This window comes from Ascidiella aspersa, chromosome 3 (assembly GCF_963924565.1).
Source record: "Ascidiella aspersa chromosome 3, kaAscAspe10.2, whole genome shotgun sequence".
NCBI lineage: Eukaryota > Metazoa > Chordata > Ascidiacea > Phlebobranchia > Ascidiidae > Ascidiella > Ascidiella aspersa.
The window spans coordinates 28,592,190-28,613,825 of NC_139449.1; the positions used below are offsets into that span (position 1 = coordinate 28,592,190).

Genomic DNA, 21,636 nt, shown 5'->3' on the forward strand with positions numbered 1-21,636 from the left:
ACCGGTTTTTAAGCTTTATTTTACGAAAAGTTTTGTGAACATTTTGACAAACCGTGTCAACAACTGTGAATAATTGTACAGTATCGAAGGGCCTTGAACAACACAGTACGGTTATTGTGGGCGTAAATAAAAAGTACAATAAATTTACCCGAAGTAAAGCCTGTCATCGTAGAGAGCAAGTCCGAAGGCGGGCGCCTTGAAAAACATGTGAAAGTCGTAAACGACCGAGTGGTCATTTCCGTTGTAATCACAGCTCTCAATGGTTCTTCTGTAGCCATCAACCCAGTAAATCATCCTAACAACACAAGAAGTTAAAATTGGCAAGAGCATATTTGTAAAAATGCAAAAACCAACACGGATTTACATTATGATATCAATGCTACAACCAGCCAATAAAAATCTGGTGTTTGAGAAAAAAAGAAATCCGATGGCTTAACGTTGCTACCATCCTGCCAAAAGACACATTAAAAGTGTGCTTACTAATTTAATCTACATAAATACTGGTATTAAAAGACCGCATTTTCACTGTGTCGTATTATGAAAAACTTAATCTTATTTTCGTTTGAGAAACAGATGGTTTTCAACAACGACATGCATTGCTCCTAACCTTAATTTGGCCATCACAATCAAATTATCCTTTATTGCAATCTTAAAACTGTACTTATTTGCAATACGAACCCTTACAAAAAAGTTACTTATTAGTTTAGACAAGCCACCACAGCACAAAAGCGGAAAGGCGCATAAGCCAATTGATGAAACATAAACACATTGTTTGTACCGGGAGGTAAATATTTGTTTAAACTTGAAACCCGAGAGCCCATCTCTTAACGAACAATAACAATCAACTGGGAACTAATCCAAGTATAGCAATACTGACACCGTGGGATAGTTAATATAATCAAACCACCAAGTTTCGTTTTCTTCATTTATATGAGTTTTAAAAGAATGTATGTGAATCAAGTTTAAATCCATATACCGCCACATTGTAATTAGAAGTTCCTATTCGGTTAAAAGAATATATGGCATTATAGCTAATTCCGAACGTTTTCTTCTTGGTATGCCGTTTTAATAGCTAACTTTTTGTCACAAAGTTACGGTCGAGGAAGTCAAACTTTATATAATTTTTCTCACCTTTCTGCTTGGTCCGCAACAATCTCATTTGGCCAGGCAAGGTCGACAACTATGACACGATGGTTGCTGCCGTCCATCGAAGCACGCTCAATTGTTCCCTTGGTCTGGTCGCCCCAGAACATGATCCTGGAATAAGTATGTTAGTTTTAGGCTTAATATTATAGGTCTGATTGCATTTGTTACGAAAACTTTGTAGTGAAATACACCTCCGCGTTGTGAAATACACTCTTGTGAGTTCCGTGGTTTTTTGATATAGAACGACATGATATTAAACAATCCTATTGTAAATACTGTCGTGTTGTTTTACAATAGCCTACAGTTTTTACAAAACGCGTTACTAATTTGCTAAAAATGCTCTTTCAACACCTGTTTAGGGTTTTCCTAAATAATGACATTTTCGACGCTCTTAGAACTTTATGGCACACCCTCTTGCTTGTACTAGGTAATAAACCTCGCTTAACCATCGTATATTACTTCAAGGTTTGCTAAAGAAACAGCTGTCTCCAGCGTTGTAGTGACTTAAAGTCAATAACTTTTATTTTGGGAAAAATGACATGACTGAGACTTAGGTCATTTCAAAATGACTTGTTTAGGCCTACAAAACTGACTGTCACTCACCCGTCCTGTGGCACCACCACGATGCCCCTAGGTTCCGACAGGCCCCCGATCAGGCGCGCCACATTCTCCCCTGTGTAGCTGGCCACCGAGATTGACCCGAGCTGGGCGTCGGTCCAGTAAAGATTGTGGGACAACCAGTCCACGGCAAGACCGTTTGGCTCGTATATATCTGCACAAAAGCGACCGTGACAGTTTATCTTTTATAATAATTAAACAGAACAACCGCCGTTGAACTAATCCGCTTAGTGGGCGTTTAAGAAGAGCCTTCTGGGAATGTTTTAGTTTTTAACTGCTAAGTCTAGACCTTTGATTCCAAAGCGATAAAGTGTATAATATTCAATCTGTGTCTCTTCAAATTTTGTATTCTAAAGAGGTTGCTCTATTAAAGCCATTTTAGGTCATAAGAAAACTGATCGTTATACGTCGAAGGTCAGTGCTGACACCCAGTTAAACTTCTCTTACCTTTGGATACGATGTTAGTGATTCTTCCGATGTCGGACAGACTGGCCCTGTAAATTCCTCTTCCACGACTGCTGACGTCAGACCAGAAGACGTAGTTTCTGTTGTAGTCGACTCCGATCGAAACTGCGATGCCTTGTAAACCCTGCGAACAAGTTGTGGTTAACAATGCTGCTTCATAGCCCTATATGTTGTTTTATGTGCGTCATTAGGTGTTCGGAATATTCCTATACATTAAACTTTTGGATTTTCGTTTGTAAAATTTACCAATTCAAACAGAAATTACCCAAAACACAGTCAATCAAGCAACCCTGTTTTAACGTTTAAATAAACTGATTTATTTTTACAGAGAAGTAAAATGCTTTTATGCTGATTTAGCTTTTGACAATGTGTCGAAAACTGAATACAAACCACGACAATCAGAAACGAATTTCTCGATTTACCGGTTACATGGCGTACGTCTGACCCACCCATATATAAAAATACGTGCGGCTGAACACTTTTTATCACTACGTGTAACGACAGGCAAGGTGGATCAACGATGGCAAATGTACATCAAAGCTTACATGAATATAGTTTTGCTTGAATCCCTTGCCATCGCCCAACATGTACTTTCGGATGTTGCCTCCTTCGGCCACTAACATTTGAGCTTCTCCGTCTGTATATACAATAAGTGCTGTTATTTTTGCTACATATGTCCGTATATGTACGTACTACAGTGTTGTAAACAAGTTATTTTATAATAACTTAAGTCACAGTTTAGTCATTCGTAAAATAACCTAAATCCAAGTCAAGTATTTTTAAGTAAATAGCAAGTCAAGTCTCAGTCAAGTGATAATTAGAGCAAGTCAACTTCAAGTCAAATCCTTGTCATACAAATAAAACGTTAAAATATATTGAAACTGCTGGTAAACTCTTTCGATTATGAGCAATAACCTAAGTAAAAAACAACTTCAACGCATCATATGTCAATAAATTATTTTATGCAAAATTAAAATAATTTTTTTTAAAATAAAAATAAAACAGACTCGAACAAAAAATAAATAACCTAAACATTCAATATATTGTAAATGTAAAAGGATGTACAGGAAAAGGTTACAAAGACAAACAATAAATCATCACAAGCACAAGGGTCGAAAATCTTATGCATTTGTATGATATGCGCGTATCACATAAGCACCTTATAAAAGTCAACCGCTCTGTCATGCTTATAGGTTTAGGGTGACAGTTTCAAATTCAAAATGTCATATTGTCAGCAACTGACATTTTGCATTGCAATCATTAGGCAACTTCTGCGACAAGGTCAAGAAGTTCTAACGCCACTCGTAATCGTAAGCCACCGTGGACTGGTTGACGTCAGTAATAAACCGGCACCTTGCCCCCGGTAAAGACACCACTATTTGTGTTGAGCTGTAGATTTAACTGTTTTATATTCTGCTAGGTCATTCCCATATTGGCAAGCCAACGCGAAACTGTGCAGTCAAATAGGCGTTCAGCCAACTACGTTGACGCGCGAAACACAAAATAGATTTTTAAGTGTCGGTTATGGTTGTTAGCAATCCTGCAGTTACGTCCAGTGCCCTGGCCTTTGGGTTCTGCACTTCTAATGTTAGGTGAACGCAACAAACATAAAGATATTGGTCACGTATATGATTTAATTAGTAATGTGCGCAAGCAATCCCTCTTTCGAGCTTTGTTATGTCGTTTTTTAAACGCAGCTCTTGCCTTGTGGTCCAGTTCTTTGTCCCCAAAACCAAACCATATTAGACAAGTAGGAATGCGGAATCGGGATCCGACTATAGGTATTCGGAACTGAACAGAAACAGTTTATTTATTTGGAGTCGGACTCGGAACTCGAGTAGGACTACGTAAGACTACCCCGAGTCCTGAGTTCGACGTGCTCATGTGCAATACCAGATTAAAAACCGATAAGGCACAAACATGTGACCAAAATCAAATTCGGGAGTCGGACTCGACTTAATCTTTCGACCCATGTCGAATTTGAGAGTCGTTCTTGAGTTGTTTTAACCGACTTGGAAGCCTTTCTTCAAATGCAAAATAATCCAATTTAGACGTTTTCTACGGTTTTCGATATTTAGACCTGTAGCAGGACGTACGAAGGGCTTATGATTTGTAAAGTTAATTGAGGATATAAAAATGGCATGCGATTGAAATTGGTAGTATTAGAAAGCTATTAGATGGTGTCGATATTTTCCGTTTGTAATAATTTGGTCTCACCAGCGGCTGTTGAAAAGAATAGCCAGTCAAGTTAGGCAGGTTCTTTGATAAAAATAAATCAATTTGGTCTGTACGGCTGCGTTAATCGCAACAAGCAAAAACAAACCTAGAACATACCTATCTGACTGCAGTGCACCCGTCGTTTCGTCGTCGAAGTGATGTAGCACGTACATTTGAACAGCGTGTCCCCCCTCATCTCCACCACGGCCGCTCCATTGCGGTACGACTTTCCGCTGATTTTACAGGTTTCTTTAAAAGGATTCAAAAAGCGTGATAAAGATATAGATATAGACACACACCGCACTAAGAAAACGGGGCGAAAGTCACAACACTTTTTGAAAGGGTTTACATGTTTCCTTTTTGGAGTAATGGGGGACTTAATCTTTCTATTAACAAAACTAAAAAAATTGTTTTTACAAAATTCAAAAAACGCTATACAGTATTACTGTAATATTGAAATCCGTGCTGTGATACAAATTAACATATACAGTACGCAAGCTATTAAATGTAAAACTCTCATTGAAACTTAATGAGAAGAATGTGCTACGGATAATATAATTTACCAGTCAAAGTATTTTATAGATGTTGCGCCTACACCCAACAAAAACTTTCAACGGATCCTCAACGGTTTAAAAACTATTGCCGGCCCTAGAGCGTGTATCACTACAAAAACAGACGACCCGCGAATTTATATTAAGCTTGTGAATACAGATCTCTCAGAGACCTGACTTTGCATGATTTTAGCTTAAAGCCATACAAGTCGCCAGGAAGGCCGCCCTCGTCTCGTACGTCTGGTAAACAATGACGTCATAATAGCGGAGAGCTATTATATCTTCTATTACCGAAAAGCGTATGCAGGCTAAACTATCACCAATGCCAATCAATCGCCATATAACTCACGACTTGTCATTTTACCAGTTTTTAAAGTAAACTCACGAAAAGAAAAATAAATTATCGACAAAAATAATATACGTTATTTGGGCGAAGATCGGCATGGTGGGGATTTATATGTTTTTCGATTTCTAGTTTTAACGGATAAAACGATATAGATCTTACGGTTTGGTAAAGTAGAACAATTTTAATCTTATGTTTTAAATATAAAACGAAGAAATGTAGTACATTTTATTTTGAAACTGAAATTTTAATTTATACTACATACTATAGTACACTACAATTTGGAATGTACGATACGTAGTATTTTATTACGTTACCGATACTCAATATTAAAAAAAAGTATGGCATTCGATTCGATACCTAATGACGTCATTAATATGCTAAAAGAAAAAGAAGCAAAACCGATAAAACTGTAGGTTCAGGGTTAGTTTTACCAGGTTATGACGACATAATGTGCTTTTGGGTTACAAAATCCAGTTACCAGTTGTTAACTTTTTTATTGCTTTTCGATTAAGAATTGTTGCCTTCGACCGCAAATTATGGCTATACTCCATGGTATTGGATTGGCACCGATACTACGGTAGTATCGTACGAGCAACGATACTATCACTTGGCATCGGGTATCGGCTCTGATATTTTCATACTTCCCTAATTACAATTAACACAATTACAATTTTTTTCAGTAAAAATAACAAATCGTTGATTGAACTTCAATGCACTCATTTGGTGAAGATAAACTTATTGGTAATAAAAACATATTTTAGTAAGTACAGATATTCTTATTAAAGCATTGTAAAAAATAAAAAGTTTTTAGGCCAGCAAGTTTGCTTTGATTATTATTTATCCTACATCGGAAAAAAGGTAAAATCAATATAATTCACTTTAGTCATGCATATAAAACAATATTGACGGGAAATTACTCACGTGATATTGCATTTACAGACGCTAAAGTTCCACACAGCAGAAGTAGTGTTAAGTTCGAAACTAATCTCGTTAAGTTCATATTTTGACGATCATGAGCTACTATAACCCTGATCGACTGTACATAAAACGCTGCAACAACAAGAAACTTTTGAAATTTGTGTTTATTTAACAATTTAAAAAAGTATAAAATGAATCGAAGCTAAATAATTCTTTACCTAACCTTCCTAGACTTCATGCTCACTAAATTTTTGCTGAAATGGTTTTTAAGTGAACTGAAGCTATGGTTGATTGTAATGTTGTTGCTGATACTGTTATCTTTATAATCTTATAAGCTTAACAGCCTTCTGATTGTTAAATAACTTACTGCATAGCCAACAATTTGTATAATCCGACAGGCAACTACCGTTGCACAAGTTGGCCCATCAACTGGGGAATGTTAACAAGGTCACCAATAAACATAAAGCCGTCAGCAGAAAGGGTCTTGCGTGCACCTGACTCGCGACAGGGGCCAGGACGGCCCATCACTAAACAAGAAGCGTATTCTAGCCTTTCATTACTCGCGCGACGTCCAAAAAGCTGGTTCTTTTTAATCTAAAAAGGCTGCCGATAACTGTAGGAGACGCGGCGACGTACGTGTCTGATGACAGTCGCCCACTGCCGCAAATCGCCCGAGGGGGAATTAGTTCACGTGCCGGGCGAACTTTTCGCCACCACTTCTTCGTCACGTTTTATATAAAAAGCGAGCCAGACCTATATCCACCTTTCATAGAAACCCTACCTAAGAAAAAATACCATTCACTCGCTAACTTAACTTTTTTATTTGATGAGCGAAGGAATTGGAGTATGAGATTGTTAATATTATGATTTAATTGTATAACAGTGTTCTGATTAAACCAACTGCCAAGATATATTTTTCGCCTCTCTGTGAAATCGTCGCTATACGAAATGTGTTTTAAATCGCTTTTTTCTTTCTCTTGCATTTGTTTCGTCAGTTCGTAATGTGATTAATTATATAAATATATAAATATTGACATACCACACATTACATTTCCACACCTAATAGTGCACACCGTTTATTAAGCAAATAAAACAAACATAAAAGCTGGTTGGGTAAGGGATGTTTAACAAACAATATACAAACAACAAATAGTACAATGAACAGCGAAGTGTTAGTTGACTAAAGTAGGTAAATTGCGATATATAGATCGTTATAGATAAATTACTTACCGCCATCAACGGCAAGAATATTAAGGACCACAATATTGAATGACGCATTTCTGGCAACTTTCGTGATAACAACCGAATAAGTTGCAATTAGTGTATGCATTAATTAAATAATTGTAGACTAAAACCTGATTCGGAATCCATTATACGATCACCATAACTAAATACCCCTACGGCACAACTTATTGTATATCAATGCAATCGTATTATATTATTCATAACCATTTACGCTGTAATGCGATTACATATTTTTCTGATGCTCTGTTACAAACGTGGATCGATAAATTTCCTTTAGAGATATCGAATACTTGATCTCAAATGCTGAAAGATTAAACTGTTTTCTATCGCTTATATTTTCAATTCCGGCTATCGGTCCATTTTGCTCCAACAAGATAACGTTGTAGCGATGCTTACCAGAACCAGGCGGTGGACTTGGAGCTTCATATTCTGTGAAACAAGTTGCTTCATACTTAAATCATGCAGAAAAGCGGAAACAATAGATTTATGCACGATTTTGTCTATTTTTGACACCATTAATATTTTACACTTGTCCTTAATTTATCAATATAGACAAGATCACGGCAAACATTTCCATGAGCAAATAGTTTTTCAAGTACAATTAACCCTTTACGTATTTTAAATTGATTTTTAAATAAACTGTAAGGTAAACTCACTTTTCCTTTACCTCACCAGCTTGTCAAAACATTTTAATATCTTTGCTTAAATAAAAATCAGCACTTCATATTATGTGTACTACATAACATCCTATGTTAACCCGGGCCCAACCAATTTATATTTTTGAATGCGGCTCCCTAAAAACCCTGATATAGAGACATCCGTGAAGATGCATAGCACACCTACCGACAAATGTTTCACCCAACTCTGTCCGCAAGGTAGAGCCAAAACCCTTTCCTGGAATATTAACGACACCCCAATGAATCCAGTCTCGAAACATAGGATTTTGAGGACTCGGCGCATCAGGATCCAGCATCAAAATGGTGTAAAACTTTCCCTGAAAACATACGCTACATTTCGTAAAGTGTTTTTGGCACAGATTAAGTTAAAATACTTGTGAAATAGTTTCGTTGTAGCTGTTTGATATGCTATGTAAGATAAGTTCCTAGTTGGTTTGAACAATATTGGCCAGCTATTTTTATGCATTATTTTTGTCCATAAAAAGAGTTTATGTCCGGGTGAAAGAAAAATTTTGTTCCCGGAACGCATACAAATTTTAGAGATGACACCACAAACAAACGTCACAGCAGGACTTTCAAAACAAATTTCCCCATGAAACTTGAGGTTATTGTTCAATTTTGCACATATATTCATCCGAATTCTTAGTTTAAATACATTAAAAAATATGGTGGGTTGCCTGGTAAAAACGGACAGGGCGTATTTTTCACCGGAACGCCGTACCTGCGAACATTCTTAAACCGAAACGCCATTCAGGCAGCAATTCTTTTACCGTGCCGCCATTCCGGATGATTTCGACCTACTTCCGTTTCCCCATCGATTTGGGTATATAATACGAAGTTTATGTGAATAATAGTAGGCTACACAATACACATGTTAGCTTTTAGTGTAAAAAGTGTTAGAAACCCGATAAATAACGTTCTGTTTTAACGATGCTATACAATATATCGAAGTAATCGGCACGCACCTTTTGTGAAGATTTGAATTGAATTTTCGGATATTCGTTGTAATGCGAATTGAAGAAGTCCAGCGAAAATTCGGGAACTTTCCAACCTTCAGAGCACTTCCTATGAATCAAGTCATATCCGTTGTCGCAAAGCTCCATACCGCCTTCAAAATTTACTTTAAAATCTGCCCCATAACAGTCGTTGGCGTAGTACGAAATAAATCCGTTGACAAAAATAAAACATGACACAAATATGCCCGCTACAATTACCAGTCGACAAACCATCGTGCCAACGTTTGAAAACAATAAAAGTTGTGTTGTATTTTGTGTTGATGTAAAACAACGGGAAACAATCGATAAAATGATATTCGCGACTTTTTGAAGTAGGCATTTCGGTGCTTGTGTTTGACACTTTACAAGCATTTCGAAACGATAAGTGCTGATTCGACCTTCTGAAATTTACCAGGTTTTAACTACGTTGGTTTTATTTCGCTATATTGGTTGAACCGGCCTTCTTTACAAACATTAATTTGGAACAAAATATTGAATTGCAAATAGCAAACCTTGTGTAAATTATTTATATCAGCTGTTGCGTCCGCGACACGCATCACGAAATATTATATTCATAAGCAGAAAGGCCCCCTTGGTAACTTTAGCGTCGGTAGTAATGTTAAAAGGGTTTGTATATAAGCGCTTTAAATTTAGCCTGATTTTATTAGGACGGATTTACTGTCGATGCGCGTAGTAAAAACAAAGGTCGTTGCTGAATGGTTCTGAAATTTAACACCGATCAAGAGAGAAATATATTTGAGACAACACAACTTATCGTACATTAATTGGTAGGCCTACTTCATTCTTTAATTAGGAGTCTTAGGTCCTGTCAAAAAACGTTTTGAACTGATGAAATAATCGTTTCAGTTAAGCTGTGTAGCCTAGTGATTTTTAACTGTTCATTCGTGGAAACATGTGGATAACATTTTAAGCAATTAGTTGACAATTTAAGTTTGACGTTTAATATAGCTTGTGCAAGCCTAATTGAGCATTATGCCTTAAGTATGGGTAACACTAATTTACGGAATGATGAATGGTCGGAATGGTCGGAACGCTTACAGTATTATTATTAAATATAATAACACTTGACCCACCTTCACCCAAACGCTAACCCCCACCCTAACCCAAATGTTGTGCGTTGGTTTAATAATTGTTTTAACGGGGTTACACTTAAATTACTGAGCGTTCCGACCATTCCGACCATTCATCATTCCGTAAATTAGTATTACCCTTAAGTATTAAAATAAACTTAGATTAACAAGTTATCAAATTACATATTTAAATACTCCGTAATTCACTTTTTAGCCGGGTTTAACAGCAAACCATAAAAAATAGTTAAGTTTAGTGGAATGGAAGTGGAAAATGCTAACGCCGCCATGTTGAGCAATTTTGAAGTCATGCAACTTCTAACAGAGTATTCCAACAAGAAAAGAAAGACTACAGTACACAGCAATGACCAGAATCTCTCAACTATTACCTATGAGACTCTGAAATATCTTAAAGAGACTCCCGCAAGTGTGCAAAATCAAGAAGCCATTGAATCAACTGTAGTGGCCTTGAGACCCTTTGGACTTACAAAGGCCGAAAAACTGCAACTCATCAACCTTCGTCCAATCACCGCCGTTGAGATTTCCCTCATAATTGAGGAGAGCGAGGAACGAGTTACTGAAGAACAAATCGATGACATTATCGAAATACTTTCAAAACTGCCTGAGCCACCATCAGAAATGGAAACAGATGAAAAATAATAAATTAGTTTGGTTTTGACTGAAAACGTGCCCATTTATGCCCTATGGCTCTTGTTGTTGTATTCCTATTTATTTCGAACAATCATTTCTTAAAAGATTATTCATTTTTTGGTTGCAGTTTTGTATTTCTAACTTTCTATAAATTATTTCTACCTTCCTTGTTTTATGCATATTTGGGACCAACTTGTTGCCTACGGTCCAATATGGAGAATGACTTATTTTAACCTCAGTTATGCTTGAAATAATTACTCAAATCATTTATCTGTCCTTGCTGCTATATTTGACCTTTTTGTGATTTTTGCCAGGTTAAAATGTAAAATGACCAGCAATATGTACACGGAGGCCAGTGACTTGCTCCCATATCGGTGTCCCTCATGTGGCAGCGGAATTCGATTTCGCAGCTTAGTGGCCTTGCGTATGCATATGTCAGTGATGCATTCACTGCCTTCCCCACAAAACAAAAGCTTGTCATCCAATAAAAATGGACTTCAATCAACAGACAAAGAAAATGGTCACAAGGTTTGACTATATTAGCACTATATATATAAAAAATTTAAACAATGTAACAACTAGTTGTTGTTCTCATTTTTAAACCTTCCTTGTTTTTTGCAAATTTTTCTGGTTTCAATTTGTTGCCGACAATCAAATTTATAGAAAATTACTTATTTTAGCCTCAGTTATGCTTAAAATAATTGGTACTCAGGTTTGATAATGTTGGTCCTATATAAAAATTTAAACACTGTAACAACTAACAACTAGCTGTTGTTTTCATTTCAGAACAAATGGGAAGAAATGCTGGTATCAAACACTACTGTCGATGATGTTTTTAACAAGTATTCTGCTAGAATGGACAACATTTTGACAAACTACGATAGGTATATTGTATATTTGCTTGTTTTTTTATGTCACATTTAATCGCTGTCTTGGTACTTCAAAATACTGTACTCTGTACTCATACTTGTGTTTTCTGTGTAAAATCAACTTCAAAGGTAATAGACAGTGTCCTGATTTTTTGTTCATGTTAGACTCACTTTGGGATATAGATGTTTCTCTTTCAGAGACTCGCTTCAGTTGGAAAAACAGGTCAAGTGTGTCAAGCAACTTGGCGAAATAAAAAAACAAAAGGAAGAGTTGCAGCGAATGAAGACAAGCTGGAAAGCAACTCATGGCGTGTCACAGCTCATCAAAGACACAGATGAGCTAATAAATCGCAGGTTTGCTGTTTCGGTTGCTGACAGTTTTTTACTGTTAATATTTTTTTACATGAAAAAAGCTAAACTTTTTGTTTATTTTTAGTGTTCAACAAGCGGATTCTTTGAGTGGAAATCAGGTATGTTTTGTTCTTATTTATTCAAAAGATTTATTTTAATAATTTTTATAACACAATGATTTTTTGTATTACAGAAAGAATATGAAAAAGAGATCAATGGGTCGCAGAAAACTACCTCTGGTGAACATTCATCAAAAGATCTTGAACTGCAACGGCAAGTTCAACTGAGTATCGAACTTGCATCAAAGTATAAAGCGAAAGCAAAAGAGGCAGAAAGCAAACTAAAGGACAAAGAGACGTAGGCAATAGTTCTACTATCAATCCATTCATGCTGACATATATTGTTCAGTTAACAAACTTTGCAGTGTTATAATAATATCCATCTCATCATTAGTCATACTGCTACAACATAATAAATAACCCAGAAAACAAACGGTTAAATTAAGATTATTGCAATTGTAATGGTATAACAAATTAAATGAATGCAATTTTGGTGAATAAAATAAAATAAAATGGTAATTTTAATGACATACTTGAGCTCTAACATATTACAGTACTGAGCAGGGTAACAGAGAAGTCAGTCCCAGGAATTTTAATTTATTTATGTCAACATGTTTTGTGGTGTCAGTCACTCCTAGACTTACTATATTAAATCGACTTGCCTTTGTTGTAGTGTTTCACGTTTTGTTTACAGCGAAGAGATACAAATGAAGAATTACATTGACCACGTCGCAAAGAAAGAAGCTGTGGCCAGACAAAAGCTGGCCGTGTTTATGGAGGAGTTACTGGAGAGAGCAGAATGCGCTGAAGAAGAGTTGGAGGTATGCCACAACTTGTTGTTGTTTCTTTGTGGAGCAATTTTCTTTGATTTTTTGTGTTTCAAATCCTGTTTTATAGAGTGCTTCAATACCTGTGTTTAGCCTGAATATTATTTTTGTGGTTACTATTGTTTGTTTTAGAGCTTCAAGAGTATATCCAACTATCCAGACTCCTTAAATTTGAGTTCATCCACAAGAAGGTGAGGCTTTATAGTGGTAGTATATTGTTAGTAGTCATAAGTTTTATTACAAAAAGTAATCAACTTTTTTTATGTTAAAAAAAATATTTTTGCAAGCCTACAGTTTTTTGATATTGTGCTAATATGAAATTTTGTTTGTTTCTTAGAAAATCATGTGGGGATTCTAATCTTCATTCACCAAGGTCATCAATAAAAAATCAAAGACAAAGATCAAATGTAAGTTGCTTAGACTTTCTGATTGCTTAATGTTTTTTTATATTCACCACATTATGTTGGTTTTATATTGCCGTTACATATCTCTCAACTACAAAACACTTTTTAGACTGTGGACTTGCCCCCACACCCGCTTTCCAGCACGACAAAAAATGCTCCCACGAGAAGATCAAGTAAAAAACATGCAAGGTATAAAGCTGCCAAATCAATTCTTCTTAAAAAAAATTGAACAATTTTCTTCAGTTATTGTGCAAATCAGCTGTCTTGTCATCGTTCAACCCGATTCCTAATCTACTTTTTCCTGCTTGACATTTTCATGTTCAACTGACTAAATCAGGGATTTTCAAGCTAGTCTGATTAGTTTTGATGTGCATTTTTCCGTAAGCCTTTACGTTTGACACTGATTAACCGAACAGTTTTGTTGTCTAGTTCGGCACACATTTGTTAGCTTAAGCTAGGGGGGGTGTGGCGTTTTACATTAGTTTTGACGTTTGCAATTGAAACGCCAGATAATACAATTTGCATAAATGTTACACCGTGTGTAAAATTAATTGTACGCCTTCTAGTCTCACTTAAAACGCATTGCTACCTCAGCCTAAGTATCTCCTAGACTAGATAACTGAATCCTCTTTTGTAAAGTATTACCAATAAATCAACAGCTATATTGTTGATTTGAGAAGTGAACCACGCCATTATTGTTTCAGGAACCACGATCCTTATGTTGACGAAGTGGTTGAACCCCCGAGCAGCCAAGAGCTTCCCAGGCGGGCTGACCGCCTTTCTTCCAAACACAAGCAACTGCAGGGAATTAACACGAGCAGATTATTTGACGGCTCAAAATTGATGCCGTTTTCCAACGCATATCAGAAGGTTGGTGAATTATAATTGAGGGTTGTGTACAGATTAGATTTATATTGGTGATGTGTAGAACCCAGCACATAATTTACTTTACATCTGTTAAACAACTGTTATATTAAATAGGGTTTTGGCAGAACAAATTGAAAACAATGTTAAGTGCCTTATTGTTTGTGCTACCTAAACTGATGTGTACTGCAAAACACGGATCCTATTATATCAGGAGCACGTAAGAGATCGTTAAATATCTAAAAATTGTTAATTTATTGGAACCAGAAAGCCGCTGTTAGAGCAAACGGTCCTGTTTTGTGAAGACAAAAATATGTAGTTTCGCTCAAAATCGAGCCTAAAAAATAAGACTCCAAATCGAACCTAAAATATCAAAAATAGTAAAACTAATCAATACGAATCTAGCGTTACGTGAAATCTATCCATTTCGCTGATTACACGTTCTCGAATATATATCTTAACTCTCAAAGGAGCATGCCGCTAAAAATTCCTGCCCGTTTAAATAACGCTGTGATTCAAGCCGCTAGTTTAATGCCGAATAGAGTACAATGGCTTCGATTTCAAGATCCAAGAGTCTAATAACATCCAGTAAAATCAAAGGCGAGCGGCCGAGAGTGCTTGCTTCGAGTGCTGGTCACACGTCAGTGGACACCGGTCACGTGCATTATGACGTTATACTGGGCAACGAAAGGGTTATGGCAGCCAAACTTCGAGGACATCCTTACCTGACGGTGGTCTTTAACCGGATCACTGTGTCCTGCCATCTTATCCCTGGGTAGCGACGTTTTTTTAGGGGCAGTAAAATACTAAAATTCTTACCTTACTGACACTTATATTATTATCTTATTACCTACACCACAACCAAAAAGGCGAAAATGTTGACCTTCTGCCGATGTGCAGTTTAACTCGGGCTCTCCATCCAAGTGGCGGCACCATCTCCCTTTGGGAGAATGGTTGTCCTGAGGACTGGGTCTGAACCATAACTGACACTTCAGGCATTCCCGGCCTACATTTTGGCCAATGGGAAGAAGCCACTAACCCTTAACCCATTAATTTACATTTACTTTATTTTAGTTTAAAAAAAAACAGATGTTAACCTCTGCATGCATTTTCCCCTCAGAGTGCGCAGCACACGCCCCACTCTTCCGAAAACAGAGACCTGGTGCTGTTTTTCGTCTTCGCCCACCTGAACTCGGCCGAGCTGCTTCGATGCTCGCTTGTCTGTCGCGAATGGAGGGAAGCGGCAAGGAGTCCGCAGTTGTGGAGCCGAATCGTGTTACAGGATGTCTACGTCGATCCGCTGGTGCGATTTTTGGTGTTTTTTTTACGAGTTTTTGCACGCCTGCTTCTGCAAACTGTTTCTTAATGCAAATACTTTTCGCCACATACTTCATTTCTAAAATGGTAATATTAATTTTCTTGTTCGATATATAATGTGTCCATCACTTTTAAACCTATTTCAATTTCTCTAATTTTGTCTATTCTTTCAAGAAAGCGACTGGTGTGCTTTTGATATTAGTTTGGTTGTTATTGACCAGCACAGCCTACAAACAAGCAACTTGGTATACATATTTAAGCTCAGTGTTTTTTACCCACAATAGGGGAAGAATTGATAATGCGTAATTTTTCTAGGGCCATTTTAGTGTTTTTTATTTATAATTGATCGCAAGACAGTAATTATATATCTTTAAAAGGGTTAACTGATATCCATCAAGTGCCTTTTACGGGCTTTCTAAAGATTATTAAATGGGTCTAAATAGTTTTAGATAAAAAGAATAAAAACCGCTGGTTTATAGTTTAAACAAGTAGACTTTTCTTGGTATGAGTCGTTTTTCTTATCTCTATTAACTGTTTGCAAAAGTAAGATTGGCCAGACTTCGTTTGTCATTTATTTACCTTTTAACAATTAGAACTTTTGCCTCTTGGAATTTATCTTTCAGTTCCTGACTGTGGACACTGAGTAAAATTGTATATGAGCTAATTTTGTGCACATTTGTTTGTCAAATATAATTGTTCTGTAATTTGGTTTAGTTGCTGCACTCGATTTCACGCTGGTCGACTGAAACATGTCTGATCAGTTTGAGGAATGTAGAAGACATGAATGCACAGAACTCTACCATGGGTAAACTTTAATTACAGCTCAATGTGCTTTGTTTTGCTGCCAGTCATCAAAACTATGTTGTATGTAGATTGTAGAATATAATGCACTGTATCTCGTTCCACCCACACATTCATGAAAGTGTTCAAAATTGCCTATAACAATTTTAACAAAAAAGGGACATTGTCATCTTTTTATTTATATAGTTTTTTTGTTGGTCAAGATCAGATTTGGATCGAATATATTAACTCAGTTCAATTACAATTACAGTTACTCTTTTAAATGTTTCTTTTTTAGGTTACAACAATTACATTAAAAACTGTAATTAATTACATCACTTACAATTTTCGGCATTAAAACTTCAATATTCTCAATATCAATGTATTGAGCCAAAATTTTAGCAAATAACAATTACACAAAATAAGAACGCCTCAATTACATTACAATAAAATTACATCAAAAACTGTAATTAATTGCATTAATTACAATTACAAATGATCCAACTCTGGTATATGTCAAAGTTTAACAATTATTAGGATATAGCCCTTTAGTTTGTTTATGTCTTAATTTAGAATCTTGGATAACCATTTCCAGGTACACTCGAAGCAGGTTTGGAGTCAGTTTTGAAATCATGCAACTCCAATTTGTTGGTGATATCGATCGAAGATTGTGACCCGGGCATAACGAGCCGTTCTATGTGGCTCCTAACCTGCCATAACAAGTAAGTTAAATAACTATTGTTATTTATTATGCGTACTTGTCTATAAAAAGAACAGTGAATCAGGTGGCACTTATAAATTGTATTTTTTTTAAATACGAAAAAATTATAATTGAACACAATTATGTTTTAACAGTTTATCCCAAATAAACTTTCTTATATATGTTATCTTTGTTGTCAGAACAATTTTGGTGACTGATAACTGATAAGCTTACCAATCGACATATTTCATTATTGTCTCTTTTATAAAATAACACGTATATTTTCTTTAGAGCTTAATTTAACAAAAACAGTTACCATACCAGAGTACCGTTACACATTTTTGTATTGATTTATTACTCTTTTTTACAGGAACGTGAAGAGCGTGACCTACCGAAGTCAAATCGACCCGATCAGCTACCAAGTGGCTTGGGCGATGGGGACTGCGTGTAGGGACATAGTGTCGCTTGAGGTGGCCCCAAGACAACCCTGGTAAGTAACAACTGAATAAGTTGCAGTATGAGTGCCACATATAGAATGCTCCAGTGGTTGGCGCCCTAAAAGTAGCTTTCAGTGGCGTTACGATTTTTATTAGTGTTTTCACAAGGTCAGTTTATTTAATAAATCGACTTGTGTAGTAACGACTTCGACACCATGGGTGCGTAATATAAAATGTGGCTTGAGCGACGCTTTTTGGCCTAAAAGTAACGTTTTTTCCCGTTTTTCCTTTAATGATTTAGCGAACAATCAGGTGGCAGTCTTACGACTGAAGAATACTTTTTGAGTAGTGTTTAATGGCGTTTAGGTAAGGAGAGCTGTCACCACTTAACTAGTGTGTTCACAATGTCACTTCATTCAATAAAGTGAGGGTAGTAGCGAGGTACACGCAAGCATGGATATAGTTACGACGTCGATGATGTTATACGAGAACGGACGTTACCGTGTTTCACTTTTTTTCAACTTGACTTACTCTTCACTTTTCTTTAATTCATGCGAAGCTACCGAGTGTTATGGACAAATAAATCGCAAGTTTTCCCGTAGCACACTAGATAATCAATTTTCAAGAGAAACGTTCTTTTAAAAAGTGACGCTGTTTCATTTGTTCCCGTATTTTACTGTTATCTTCAAAAATGTGGCCGCCCACACTGGTATATATAGCATCTGCATGCATCTAAACACACTTCAAGCGACCCAACTGTTTCACAATAGCCATCTTATATAAGCAAACTTCTATTTGTTCAGCACGTCGCCACACATCTTCAACAACAACGTTGCACGCTTGATGAGTTGGTGTTGGCCGCATCTCCAGGCCATCAGCTTCGGTGGAATCGCGATCGACGGTGCTGCAATGCTTGCCGTTGGTAAGGTTTTTTTTTGGAAAATTACGTGCGCCGAAGCCACTGAGCGTTGCAATTAAGCAGTATTTTATCCTTGGAAATTCTTATCCCCCCTAGTCAGGGTGGTTGAAATAGAATTTTATGAGCGTTATAAACTGGGACGGATCTAGGCACTTAGGACTTTGGTGCCATATATGTCATTTAAAATAAAAATACAATAAACTACACAAAATATCCATCGAAAATATAGAGGTTTACCATTATACTTGAAAAATAGCACAATTTTATTTTAACCGGGCCACTATTGAAGTCTGAGTCTTCTGACCAACTCAACAGACTATATGAGAGGCACCATTAAAAATTCCGCTCTGCTTAATGGTTAATTCATATAAGAGCATATAACCGCACGAGAAGCAAAATAAGGGTCGATAACTTACTCATTGTGGTGAAACATTGGTTTTTAAACTGTTCCATTGGTTTTTAAACTGTTTTTGCAAACAATCAGAAAATCACAGTAAAACTTTTTTTTTAGATTTGTGGATTACAAATGCTATTATTAGTTTGAATAAAAAATGGCGTTGCATGTCAGTAAAACGCGTTTACTGTACAATGACCTGCACTAATGATCCAATTGTTGTTTCAGCTCTAAACTGCCACCGTCTTAAGATATTGGAACTTGATCACGCCAAAGGTGTAACAGAAGATATTGCACACTCAGTTTGCCAACACGGTCTAAGAGGTTGGTTTGTTTAATCATTGTAATTTTGCTTCTTGGTCTTTTACGATTTGCGTTTTTTTACTAGTTTTTAGAAAAGTTTGTCAATGTATGTCATTCTTATTACCTTGACGGAAACAATGTTTTTATACATTATAGTGTTTTTTGATTAAAAGTTTTTTCGTTGTAACCCAGTTGAAATTGTCATCTAGTTTGCGCTGGCATGTTTGTTTTTAAATAACTATAAACAGGGGAAAAAGTAACCTCTCGAGCGATTACCATGAAGCACAAAATAAACAAGAGTACTTGAAGAGCAGTAGCACGTATATGAAACAAATTAATAACACATAGGCTGGAGTGTTGTGTTCACAAGAGCATCTTGTCAACTGTTTTTTTTTGGTGCAGAACTTCAAACCCTTCTGTTCACCCACACCCCTGTGGTGGCCGCAACCCTTCAGCTGTTCCTCGACAACTGCCCCCTACGTCTGCTCAAGGTCACCTTGACGCAGCACGATTTCTTCCCCAAAAAGTCCAAGAGCCGCAAACTCTCGCCCGAGTATCAAAAGCTTCAGAACTCGTTCGCCGTGAGCACGACTTTTCTATTTTCTTTTCTGTTTTTTTAAGAATGTAGTTTTTGTGAGGATGGGAACTGACTAACTGATAACGGTTATTGTTTTGTTTCAGAAATTACAGAAGCGCCCCGAATACAGAAGGGTCCTGCAAATCCAGTACACCTGAGTTTAAAGAAACGCTTTAATTATTATGAAAACTGTGTTTCTCTTTATTGTGCATTGGTAAGGCTACTGTCAAAAGGTTAAGGACTTTCCCTAGACGTTGTTATTCATTTAATGGCAACAGTTCTTTAACTGTGTACTTTTGTGCTCAATTTTGTCGTTGAGTGCGGAATGTAGATTTATTAAAAGGTGGACGTAGTGTTATATATTTTACCGTTAGTTGTGGTGTGTCGTGTATATTGCTATAGCTGTGACTATTGGTGCTTATTCTCGTTCATTTTTGATGTATGTTATTACCACAAACCGTCGATCTCCTGACTGGAGAGTTTAGTTTTGTTAGATTGGGCTTCCCTGCCACAAGACTGTGAGTACCATTTAAACATTGGCTTTGTGCAATTGAATTGCAGTAGCCCTTTTTATCACACAGTTTGCTGCAATTTGTTGGATGACCATAAAGTTCTTACATCCAGTGGACATTGCAAAGTGTGATCATCGTTTTACTGTTGTTTTTTTAACACCTTTGACTTTTTGGACAAAGCAGAACTTCGTGTGTTTTTTTTTTGTCGCTAAGTTTTTTTTCTTTCACTGTGAAATATTAAGTTAAATCTTGTTATATGTGTTATATAGATGTATCTTTTTGTCACTAGTTACGTTAAAGAATGATAGTTTTAATCGTCATTTGTTTGTTGTTTTCAGTAAATTTAGTCCGGCACGATTTTAAACAAGTATTAGGTTGTGATTAATTTATGTCTTAAAAGACTCGCGCCGCAGGATCCGGCACGGCAACTCTTACAAATGGGATACGAGCTCTTCAATGCAACAAAAAACGATTTTTTCTGCAAACCTTAAAACTGTAAATAATGTATGTTGTGACAAATTGGTATATCTAAATGCATTTTACTGCGCTTCACGCCTATACATTGTACTTTTTTGATATGACCATAACATCACGTTTAACGACTCTTTTCAGTCAACACCAAAAACTATATTACAATGACATTTATGTTTTCCTCAAGTATCTGTATTACACCTTTTCCTTGTAAACATGTATTGCGCCATGTTGACTAAAATTTTACACAAAACAAAAGCATCTATTTCGCTTCGCGCGAAGTCGCCTTATTCTTAAATATAATTTGACCCACTTTTAATTGCTCAAAAATCCTAGGTTCTTCCCGATTAACTATTGTTATACGAAAAAGTGTAAAAACTACATGTTTTAAAAACAAAACTATCTGTTAAAATCTTTTACGGCTCTCCAGAAATTAAGTTTGGCTTTGGTACGCGATCTACAAAAAGGCCTTATTTTGCACATAACACACATTATTTTGTAACAAATTATTTGTTGTCCTTGTTTTCCATATACCTATAGACTTGCCTACAAAGAAAATTTCACAGCGAAATTCACAGTTTTTGTCAATACGTGTGTTAAAATGTAACATTGTCGTTTTCTAGAGTTAAATATTGCACACTGCTTTCCGCCACTGTATATTCTTCACGCTATTTACTGTGATTATTATTCCCAATAATGTTACACATTTTATATTTAACCGCGTATTTGTATTTCCGGTATAAATAGATTAATATCGAGTAATCGCATTAAATCCCAAACTGTATCTATGTGAGTCTTTGGTCTGGTTTTGTCGCGTATTATCTATGAAAACTAGCTTCACTTTTTAGGGTGCATCAGAACTGGATTTATTTGCAGTCTCAAGTTGTGTTGGAGGTGTTTGAAGACCACACACGAAATACGGTTGGCTCAACGCG

At 36.4% G+C, this 21,636-nt stretch overlaps 4 protein-coding genes across 4 annotated transcripts in view; 2 read left to right on the top strand and 2 right to left on the bottom strand.

Annotated features, from left to right (window-relative positions):
* Positions 1–6,389, bottom strand: part of LOC146161372 (uncharacterized) — a 28,067-nt gene extending 21,678 nt beyond the window's left edge. The window contains exons 1-7 of the mRNA XM_083383687.1: positions 6,265–6,389; positions 4,564–4,695; positions 2,775–2,866; positions 2,212–2,353; positions 1,750–1,918; positions 1,132–1,257; positions 149–295 (exon numbers count right to left, since the gene is read on the bottom strand). Of these exons, the coding sequence (XP_083239813.1) occupies positions 149–295; positions 1,132–1,257; positions 1,750–1,918; positions 2,212–2,353; positions 2,775–2,866; positions 4,564–4,695; positions 6,265–6,343 (887 nt within the window). The 5' untranslated portion in view covers positions 6,344–6,389. The remainder of the gene's footprint in view (positions 1–148; positions 296–1,131; positions 1,258–1,749; positions 1,919–2,211; positions 2,354–2,774; positions 2,867–4,563; positions 4,696–6,264) is intronic.
* A 1,340-nt stretch (positions 6,390–7,729) lies between these two features.
* On the bottom strand, positions 7,730–8,488 carry LOC146161373 (protein D2-like). The gene is made up of 2 exons (XM_083385138.1): positions 8,350–8,488; positions 7,730–7,935 (listed from the first exon to the last, which is right to left on the bottom strand). The coding sequence occupies exons 1-2, from the start codon at positions 8,477–8,479 to the stop codon at positions 7,730–7,732; spliced, it is 336 nt and encodes a 111-aa protein (XP_083241264.1). The 5' UTR covers positions 8,480–8,488.
* Positions 8,489–10,487: 1,999 nt separating this feature from the next.
* Positions 10,488–11,230, top strand: LOC146161374 (DNA-directed RNA polymerase III subunit RPC9-like). Its single transcript, XM_083383600.1, has one exon. The coding sequence runs from the start codon at positions 10,528–10,530 to the stop codon at positions 10,924–10,926; it is 399 nt and encodes a 132-aa protein (XP_083239726.1). The 5' UTR covers positions 10,488–10,527; the 3' UTR covers positions 10,927–11,230.
* Positions 11,231–11,238: 8 nt separating this feature from the next.
* LOC146161375 (uncharacterized) lies at positions 11,239–21,470 on the top strand. Its single transcript, XM_083383598.1, has 18 exons — positions 11,239–11,445; positions 11,704–11,801; positions 11,985–12,140; positions 12,223–12,256; positions 12,331–12,494; positions 12,891–13,017; positions 13,156–13,214; positions 13,361–13,430; positions 13,537–13,616; positions 14,132–14,297; positions 15,412–15,594; positions 16,323–16,413; positions 16,984–17,110; positions 17,459–17,578; positions 18,329–18,447; positions 19,067–19,162; positions 19,544–19,722; positions 19,823–21,470. The coding sequence occupies exons 1-18, from the start codon at positions 11,245–11,247 to the stop codon at positions 19,874–19,876; spliced, it is 2,124 nt and encodes a 707-aa protein (XP_083239724.1). The 5' UTR covers positions 11,239–11,244; the 3' UTR covers positions 19,877–21,470.
* The last annotated feature ends 166 nt before the right edge of the window (positions 21,471–21,636 follow it).